Source organism: Alosa pseudoharengus, unplaced genomic scaffold, assembly GCF_046254945.1.
Source record: "Alosa pseudoharengus isolate Yale_2024_CS ecotype anadromous, Long Island Sound unplaced genomic scaffold, YU_APseudo_1.1 YU_APseudo_1.1_scf_20, whole genome shotgun sequence".
Lineage (NCBI taxonomy): Eukaryota > Metazoa > Chordata > Actinopteri > Clupeiformes > Clupeidae > Alosa > Alosa pseudoharengus.
Window position 1 is genome coordinate 720,001 of NW_027468664.1, and position 10,000 is coordinate 730,000.

The window sequence follows — 10,000 nt, forward strand, 5'->3', positions numbered from 1 at the left end:
GTTGAGTGCAGTGTTTATGTGTGTGTGTATTTGATGTTGTTGTTGAGGGCAGTGTTTGTGTGTATTTGATGTTGTTGTTGAGGGCAGTGTGTGTGTGTATTTGATGTTGTTGTTGAGGGCAGTGTTTATGTGTGTGTGTATTTGATGTTGTTGTTGAGGGCAGTGTTTGTGTGTATTTGATGTTGCTGTTGAGGGCAGTATTTATGTGTGTGTGTATTTGATGTTGTTGTTGAGGGCAGTGTTTATGTGTGTGTGTATTTGATGTTGTTGTTGAGGGCAGTATTTATGTGTGTGTGTATTTGATGTTGTTGTTGAGGGCAGTGTTTATGTGTGTGTGTATTTGATGTTGTTGTTGAGGGCAGTATTTATGTGTGTGTGTATTTGATGTTGTTGTTGAGGGCAGTGTGTGTGTGTATTTGATGTTGTTGTTGAGTGCAGTGTTTATGTGTGTGTGTATTTGATGTTGTTGTTGAGGGCAGTGTTTGTGTGTATTTGATGTTGTTGTTGAGGGCAGTGTGTGTGTGTATTTGATGTTGTTGTTGAGGGCAGTGTTTATGTGTGTGTGTATTTGATGTTGTTGTTGAGGGCAGTGTTTATGTGTGTGTGTATTTGATGTTGTTGTTGAGGGCAGTGTTTATGTGTGTGTGTATTTGATGTTGTTGTTGAGGGCAGTGTTTATGTGTGTGTGTATTTGATGTTGTTGTTGAGGGCAGTGTTTATGTGTGTGTGCATTTGATGTTGTTGTTGAGGGCAGTGTTTATGTGTGTGTGTATTTGATGTTGTTGTTGAGGGCAGTGTGTGTGTGTGTGTGTATTTGATGTTGTTGTTGAGGGCAGTGTTTATGTGTGTGTGTATTTGATGTTGTTGTTGAGGGCAGTGTTTATGTGTGTGTGTATTTGATGTTGTTGTTGAGGGCAGTGTTTATGTGTGTGTGTATTTGATGTTGTTGTTGAGGGCAGTGTGTGTGTGTGTGTGTGTATTTGATGTTGTTGTCGAGGGCAGTGTTTATGTGTGTGTGTATTTGATGTTGTTGTTGAGGGCAGTGTGTGTGTGTGTGTGTATTTGATGTTGTTGTTGAGGGCAGTGTTTATGTGTGTGTGTATTTGATGTTGTTGTTGAGGGCAGTGTGTGTGTGTGTGTGTATTTGATGTTGTTGTTGAGGGCAGTGTTTATGTGTGTGTGTATTTGATGTTGTTGTTGAGGGCAGTGTGTGTGTGTGTGTGTATTTGATGTTGTTGTTGAGGGCAGTGTTTATGTGTGTGTGTATTTGATGTTGTTGTTGAGGGCAGTATTTATGTGTGTGTGTATTTGATGTTGTTGTTGAGGGCAGTGTGTGTGTGTGTGTGTATTTGATGTTGTTGTTGTTTATGCCTGTACTCACAGATGTTGTATGCGGTCGCCATGTTCTCCTTGTTGGAGGTGGAGTCGTCGAGCTGCAGCGTGTTGTTGACCAGCACGAGGCCGCTCTCCGGTCCGAGGGTGACCTCTGGGGTCACCTGCTCCAGCCCAATGCCCAGCGCGGCCGACCCCGTCAGCACCACGCTCACCACCCCCCCGCCCCCCCCGCCGAGCTCAGCGGACGGGTGCAGCACTTCCCCCCCCCCCCCGCGCCCCCCCCCCATATGCTCCTGCTCCAGCACCGCAGGGGGCAACTCCAGGGGCATCACCCCCACCCCCCCCCGCCCCCCCTCCATGCCGCCTAGCGGCCCCCCAGGACTGCTGCCCCGCGACTCCATGGCCCCCCCCAGGCTCCCGTCCAGCGACACCTGCACCTCATGCTCGCCCTGCCCCCCCACCTGCCGAGAGTCCGCGTCCAGACCGCCCACCCCCACCAGCCCCAGTGGCTCCAGACCCCCCCCCGCGCCCCCCCCATACGGGTCCAGGCCTGGGGGGCCGCTGCTGGCCGCTGAAAGAGCTGCGTCCATGCCCAGGCTGCTCGGGTGGATGTACTGGGGCGGGGGACGGTCCGCCAGGTACGATAGGATACCTGCAGACCAACACACAGGTGAGAGGAGACACAGGTGAGATGAGACACAGGTGAGATGAGACACGGGTGAGATGAGACACAGGTGAGATGAGACACGGGTGAGATGAGACATGGGTGAGATGAGACATGGGTGAGATGAGACATTGGTGAGATGAGACAGGACACAGGTCAGATGAGACATGGGTGAGATGATAAACAGGTGAGATGAGACGCAGGTGAGATGAGACATGGGTGAGATGAGACGCAGGTGAGATGAGACAGGACACAGGTGAGATGAGACATGGGTGAGATGAGACATGGGTGAGACAACATCAACAGTGCTGGCTGCCATTCTGAACAGAACATATCTGATCCTGATCTGTTCCAACACTAGCTACTCCTGCTCATCATGCTGCTCATCATGTCTACAGTAGCTACTCCTGCTCATCATCCTGCTCATCATGTCTACAGTAGCTACTCCTGCTCATCATGTCTACAGTAGCTACTCCTGCTCATCATGTCTACAGTAGCTACTCCTGCTCATCATGTCTACAGTAGCTACTCCTGCTCATCATCCTGCTCATCATGTCTACAGTAGCTACTCCTGCTCATCATGTCTACAGTAGCTACTCCTGCTCATCATCCTGCTCATCATGTCTACAGTAGCTACTCCTGCTCATCATGTCTACAGTAGCTACTCCTGCTTATCATGCTGCTCATCATGTCTACAGTAGCTACTGCTGCTCATCATGTCTACAGTAGCTACTCCTGCTCATCATGTCTACAGTAGCTACTCCTGCTCATCATGTCTACAGTAGCTACTCCTGCTCATCATGCTGCTCATCATGTCTACAGTAGCTACTCCTGCTTATCATGCTGCTCATCATGTCTACAGTAGCTACTCCTGCTCATCATGTCTACAGTAGCTACTCCTGCTCATCATGTCTACAGTAGCTACTCCTGCTCATCATCCTGCTCATCATGTCTACAGTAGCTACTCCTGCTCATCATGCTGCTTATCATGCTGCTCATCATGTCTACAATATGATCATGTGTGTTTGTTGGTGTACCTGGCTGTGTGTGTGTGTGTGTGTGTGTGTTGGTGTACCTGGCTGTGTGTGTGTGTGTACCTGGTAGGATGTGCCTGAAGTAGCTGCTCTCCAGGTGGGGGTAAGGGGGCGGGGGCAGGGGGTAGTTGCGCTCGGCCAGTGGCGCCATGGGCAACATGAGGGAGAGCGCCGACGGCAACGGCCCCAGAGATGACGCCAAGCTCGGGATGGCCACTGGCATGCCTGCTGAAGAGGGCACGCACACACACACATTCAGGATAGCACACACACACACACACACACAGTCAGGATAGCACACACACACACACAAACACACACAGTCAGGATAGCACACACAAACACACACATTCGGGATAGCACACACACACCACACACACACACACACACACACACACACACACACACACAGTCAGGATAGCACACACACACACACACACACACACACACACACACACACACAGTCAGGATAGCACACACACACACAGTCAGGATAGCACACACACACAGTCAGGATAGCACACACACACACACACACACAGTCAGGATAGCACACACACACACACACACACACACACACACACACACACACACACACACACACAGTCAGGATAGCACACACACAGACACACATATACATTCAAGATAGCACACACACACACACACACACACACACAGTCAGAATAGCACACACACACACACACAGTCAGGATAGCACACACACACACACACACAGTCAGGATAGCACACACACACACACACACACACACACACACACACACACACACACACACACACACACACACACAGTCAGGATAGCGCGCGCACACACACACACACACACACAGTCAGGATAGAAGACTACAGGGGAAGCTCAGCCTCCTCTAAAATATCACAGAAAATTGCATCAAATAATACTGTATTACATTAGCCTATCTTCCAACTAGAACATGCTGAAAACATGTTCATCTTCATGGCTAGTAAGCAGTAAGGTTTTGCCGGTCATTTATCGTGATTTCGCACCCCTGATACATTGCTGTGACGACACGATCCATCAAAAAAACATGCAAAAAACCCAGACGCTCGGCTTCACTGGACTTTCAATGGCACTACAGAGTGGGCTGATCTTGGTGCAGAAAAGCTAGATCTTTATTGGACAAGAGCCACAAAATCGTCATTTCCAGAGAATCCCGGCGTCTCTGGGAGTGAATGGGACAGTGGGATGGCCCGGACGCCGAGCTTCTGTATGATGATTGGAGGAACCGTCATAGAGGCTGGACTCTTTTTGATTGACAGCATATATCGCGATCTGACAGGAAGTGGTTCAAGTTCAGGGATGCATTAACGTAGTGTTGGCAGGTGAAGTCGAGAGGCAAGTTGCAGCTCAAATTCTCATATATTTGTGAGCAATACAGTCGGTTTCTATCTGTTTTTGTACATATCCTAGGCTACTGTAAACAAAACCGTAATGTGGAGTTACAGAGTTTGTGACTTGCTTTTGTTTCAGTTGTGTACTTAGGCTAAGTTGTAGCCAGATAGCTCCCTATATAACTGCGTAGCCTGGCTACATTATGCTAATGTTTACTTGAATTTTAAAAGTCATTTGATAGTCTTCCCCACCAGGGGAAATTCCAAATAAAACAGCAAGGCAGATGAACGTACAGAATAGTCACAGATAAATAACTCCAGTAGGCTACCGAATAGCCTATTAAACTCCCCCAAAGTGAACAGGTAAAATGTAGCCAAGCCAGCTACCATGTCTCACAACTCTAACGTATACGGTTTGGTCTATTCTGGGTATTGGGATCATTTTTGCCCTCAAAGAACAATATAGCAGCAAAGAGGAGCATCCGCCACTGTAGCACATACACAACACACACACAGTCAGGATGGCACACACAGGCACACACACATACTACATGTGATCCACACGCACACATGTAATAGACATAGATAGATAGATAGATAGATAGATAGATAGATAGATAGATCATTTTTTCATCCCGAGGGACATTAGACATCCAATACAATCATATCACAACACACGCATACGTCTCGCATACATAAAAATCTCACAGAAATGTACAACTGTAAAGAGCACATAAAGCTCTGGTACGGACTGACCATGTGATGCATTGACCATGACAAGGTGCTATGGTAGTGTGTGTGCAATGGTGGTAGTGCCGGGATTGAACAGTGCCATAACTTTGCTTATTAATAAATACTAACTCCGACTATGAAAAGGAAATGTTCATGAGTGTGTTTGTTCTAGCATGTTCCCCTGATGCTTAAGCAACAATTGTTTTCTGGAGAACTTTAACATCAGCAGGCAAATTATCATGATCCTCCGAGCAAAAAACACATGGAACCAGCTATGTTGTTGTCATGCCAACAAGAGTGCTCCAAAAGTTGCCCACTGTACCAGTTAATGACAGGACCCTCAAACCACGTCCAACTCAGGCGCGCGACTGACCTGATGTGATGGAGTTGTGCGTGGGGGAGGCGGGGAGGCCGAGGTGGCTCGCGCTCACCGAGGGCACGCTCAGCTGATCCATCCCCACGGGACTCAGGTTCATCTCGTTCATCCTGCAACCGGACGGCACCGTCAGGCGCTGCTCACTCAGTCACAACCTCTCACAGCACAGGCGAGCTAACGTTAGCTCATGCGAGTAAGACTGTCTCTACATGGCTTACCTGGCTTCAGTTCGTATTTCCCACTACCGGTGCTGTGGAGAACGATGCATTTCTCTTCGAGCTGAGGGAAGAAGACATTTATAAATGGACGCAAAGTCACCAAAGACCAGAGAACTCACCTGCTAGCCAGCTTCTATTAGCCTACTAGCCAACATCTATTGTTGACGGCAAGCTAACTTACATCCAAAGCTAACTTGCCGTTAGCTATCTTAGGCAGCTTACAATTTGCTTTCTCTGGGTACAACACGCTGCTAAACTGATGATTTACACACATATGCGAGTTCCAGATCACACTAAAACGTGACATTGAGACTATTTTGCACATCAGCACAGCCATTGCGGCTTTCCTTGCCTCACTCCACGACCTAGACATCAACATAAACAAAGCTTAACTAGCTACATCATGGAAGCTAACTCGAAGTATGAAATTAGCGTTAGCAAACTCATAAAAACTCCTGAGTTCTATACAAGCTCAAGCCTTAACTACATAAAGAGTTTGCCCTCCAGTTCTCGTGCAAAGACAAAGTCAAACCTTTTGTGGTTTAGTCAAACCGGTTTGGCTCTCTGGAGTAATAAAGTTAAAAGCCAACACACTGCCTGACAGCTTTTACTCTCAGGGTCCATGATTGCCTGACAGAGCTCGCCGCCTGAGCATGCGCAAACCTGCAACAAACAGCACTTTGGTGTGGAGTCCCGAGCGACAATGTAACAACTCACCCAAAAGGAAACAAAGTGGCATCGCAGAGCGTCCCTTCTCCTTGCTGATGCTGAATTGTAATGTGGCGTCAGCTAGTCAATCACCGCTCTCCTGCGGGCGGAAAACGGAATGCGGGTTACTACTGGGACAGGTGAGGAATTCTCCTCCCTCCTGCAGACGAGATTACACCCCTCACCCGAGCACTCTCCCCTTTTAAACCGACATCGCGGGGACAGACGGAGAATCTGGCAGAGTAGAGGTGACGCTCGTGCCCAGCCGCCAGCGGCAGTTGTGAGGCGAACGGTCCAGAGGTGAGCAGCTAAAGCCCAAACTATCCCTGCGTCCTGTTCAGGATGTTGGTAATGGAGACGGTGATGATGCGCTTGACCTGGGCTATTATGGTCTGTTTAGATATTGGTTATGTTGTATGAAAATGTTCATTCGTTAGGCTGTTTATCTGTTTATTGTTAGTCTGGCTGTTTCTTATTCTCTGATATATTTTGCAGTGATGGCATTTTCACGGGACGTCCTAGAACGATTGTCTTACTCCCGGACAGGGGGTTTCGTGGACCCGCAGACCCATCCGTTCATAGACGCGCTCGGGCTGCAGTTCCATCTCGAGCCAACTTACCTGGAACCGGTGTGCGGACAACACTACGGCGCGCACCTCTCCTACCTGCCCCTCAACGCGCACATCAGCGTGTACGACTACTCCTTCGAGCCTGCGTTCATCCGCAAGCGCAACGAGCGGGAGAGGCAGCGCGTGCGTTGTGTCAACGAGGGATACGCGCGCCTCCGCCAGCATCTTCCATACGAACTCGAAGACAAGAGACTCAGCAAGGTGGAGACGCTGCGCGCGGCGATCAGCTATATCAAACACCTGCAGGAGGTTCTGAGCGCCGGTCTACCACGAGCCGCGGAGGCACGTGGGTCCGTTTCCTCCCCAGAAGTGACCGCTTGGAGCCGAGATAGAACGTCCTGAACCTGCCCGGCACTGGGGAAAGGGACAGACGCTGTAGATGTTAGCTTAGTTAGTTTAGCTTTTGTCCAAAGCGAATTGCAAATTGCAAAGCAAATTGTATATGATGTACATCATTGTGTATTTGATGGCCAGATGTTTTGGTAAAGCTGTGCTGCTCTCTCTCTCTCTCACACACACACACACACACACACACACAATGTTTTGGTGAAGCTGTGCTGCTGTGGACAGCTGAGAGTTTGAGAGTTTTGTGTGAGGGTCATATCCAGAGTGTGTGTGGTCCATATCCAGACGCCACCTGACCTCTGGCTCGGGTCCTTTCCAGAGGAGAAGTCATTCCACTCAGGTGCCAGTGAGGTCCAGCATCTAAATGCAGAGTGGGAAAAGTCTGGCTTCAGACAGTAAAGGTGGTTTCACCTGTGCACTAAGGGACAGATGACTTCACAGAATAGCCAATCTACCTGTGCTAAGGAGTGGTGGCCAATCTACCTGTGCTAAGGAGTGGTGGCCAATCTACCTGTGCTAAGGAGTGGTGGTCATTTAGTGAATGATTGGATCGTTTGAAGTCGTTAAACTTGATTAAGTGTCTTATACAGAACATGTACATACTTACTTACTATAGAGAACATGTACATACTTACTTACTATAGAGAACATGTACATACTTGCTTACTATACAGAACATGTACATACTTGCTTACTATAGAGAACATGTAAAGCACATGATGAGCACTGTGTGTAGGCTACAATAAGCCCCTCACTTCCCTCCACTGCCTCCTGCTACACCTTAACTAGTGCTTATAACGTCTGCACTCTAATCTTCCAGTAATAGTATTGATTGATGCAGTGTGCAGTATACAGTATGCTAGTATTGATTGATGCAGTGTGCAGTATGCAGTGTGCTCATTCCTACCTAAGCTCTCTTCTGCACTGTAGCTGGGATGTTAGTCCTTATCTCTTCGCTGTGGATAAAGTGTCTGTAAAATGACTAAATGTAAAATGTATGTGCTGCTGTATAATTAAACTTGAACTTGAAGTCTGTTGTCTGTCTGCACTGGTGTGAGGTTGTGTGTGTGTGGTGTGTGAGGTTGTGGGCTAGAGGATAGCTGCCCTGTGCTGAAGAGCAAGGAAGGACACCACACACACACACACCACACACACACACACCTCTAGTGTCTGCACAGCTCGCTCAATCACCCTGGTGGACAACAACACACATTTCCATTGTCAAGTTCACAGCTGATGAGTATTTCACAGGGTGATGAGTATTTCACAGGTTGATGAGTATTTTTGAGTATTTCACAGGCTGACAGGCTGATGAGTATTTCAAAGGGTGATGAGTATTTCACAGGCTGATGGGTATGTTTTCCATTCATGATGTGATGATTTACAATAGAAGGTGTTGAATTTTGACAGCAATAACTACAAGACTTTTGCTTTCAATTCGAGATGAGACCGAATAAGCAAAAAAATGGAGACCAAGATCAGACCAGATGTTGTCACTATTATGAGCTACCGGCTAGCCCACATCCTACCGGCTAGCCCACATGCTGTGGACGCACAGGGATATGTGCTAGCGGCTAGCCCACATGCTGTGGGACGCACAGGAATATGTGCTACCGGCTAGCCCACATGCTAGCAGCTAGCCCACATGCTGTGGGACGCACAGGGATATGTGCTAGCGGCTAGCCCACATGCTGTGGGACGCACAAGGATATGAGCTACCGGCTAGCCCACATGCTGTGGGACGCACAGGGATATGTGCTAGCAGCTAGCCCACATGCCGTGGGACGCACAGGGATATGTGCTAGCAGCTATCCCACATGCTGTGGGACGCACAGGGATATGTGCTAGCAGCTAGCCCACATGCTATATTATTTAGAAATTATAGTCGGGTTCGGACACATGGGGGCGATATGCATTGGAAGCTTTATATTTAAAATTCCTTATTATGTTGGGTAACCAACAGGTCTGCTTTACATGATGCAAACGTTTGTTTTTTGAGAATAAAGTAAAATGTAAAAAAGACCTAACAGCTTTCTTCCTGTGTGCAAGATTTGTTTATTGTGACAACACATACATTTCGGGCATGCCGTCTGAAATGCACATGCGTTGTCACGACTACATAAACAAATGTTTATGCACATACATACAGTCGGTTAAGACGTTCGGAAAGGTTACCGCCCCCTACCAGGGGGAAAGCATGCTAACCTTACACAATGGAAGTCAATGGGCGAACTCGCTAACAGTTAGACTTTATACATTTGTTTTACATTCAGGTGGAGTTCTGCTTGTTTCTGAACACAATAATTTGAAGGAATTGTGTTTACTTAACTGCCCAGTGTATGCTAACAACTTAATTCACTCTCAATTGCCCAATGTTGACGACAAATTTCTCTGGAAGCTATATTCAATGGTAGCATCATTAGGTTGCTAACTGGGTAACTTTAACTTTATATCGTCAGTGTAACATAACCAACTCGTACACATTACTTGTTAAAACTATTCCCACATTGTATGGGCAGGGAATGTGCATTCATGTGAGAATAAATTCAGATGCAATTTACGAGTATGTGATGTTAAGGCAAAAGGGTTAG

General features: G+C 47.6%; 2 protein-coding genes across 5 annotated transcripts in view; one reads left to right on the plus strand and one right to left on the minus strand.

Annotated features, from left to right (window-relative positions):
- prdm4 (PR domain containing 4) overlaps window positions 1-6,530 on the minus strand; it is a 28,301-nt gene extending 21,771 nt beyond the window's left edge. For 2 of the 3 annotated variants that reach the window (XM_076296172.1, XM_076296174.1), the window contains exons 1-5: window positions 6,260-6,363; window positions 5,728-5,788; window positions 5,507-5,619; window positions 3,097-3,261; window positions 1,382-1,987 (exon numbers count right to left, since the gene is read on the minus strand). In XM_076296172.1, the coding sequence (XP_076152287.1) occupies window positions 1,382-1,987; window positions 3,097-3,261; window positions 5,507-5,618 (883 nt within the window). In that variant the 5' untranslated portion in view covers window position 5,619; window positions 5,728-5,788; window positions 6,260-6,363. Of the gene's footprint in view, window positions 1-1,381; window positions 1,988-3,096; window positions 3,262-5,506; window positions 5,620-5,727; window positions 5,789-6,259; window positions 6,364-6,444 lie in introns of those variants that run through there. The other variant, XM_076296173.1, reaches the window with a different exon arrangement.
- A 114-nt stretch (window positions 6,531-6,644) lies between these two features.
- LOC143135857 (achaete-scute homolog 5-like) lies at window positions 6,645-8,439 on the plus strand. 2 transcript variants are annotated; one of them, XM_076296175.1, is made up of 2 exons: window positions 6,645-6,735; window positions 6,931-8,439. In XM_076296175.1, exon 2 carries the CDS (start codon window positions 6,933-6,935, stop codon window positions 7,404-7,406), a length of 474 nt encoding a protein of 157 aa, XP_076152290.1. In that variant the 5' UTR covers window positions 6,645-6,735; window positions 6,931-6,932; the 3' UTR covers window positions 7,407-8,439. The 2 variants fall into 2 exon arrangements, with proteins under 2 accessions (XP_076152290.1, XP_076152291.1); XM_076296176.1 differs by lacking the exon at window positions 6,645-6,735 and adding an exon at window positions 6,741-6,825.
- The last annotated feature ends 1,561 nt before the right edge of the window (window positions 8,440-10,000 follow it).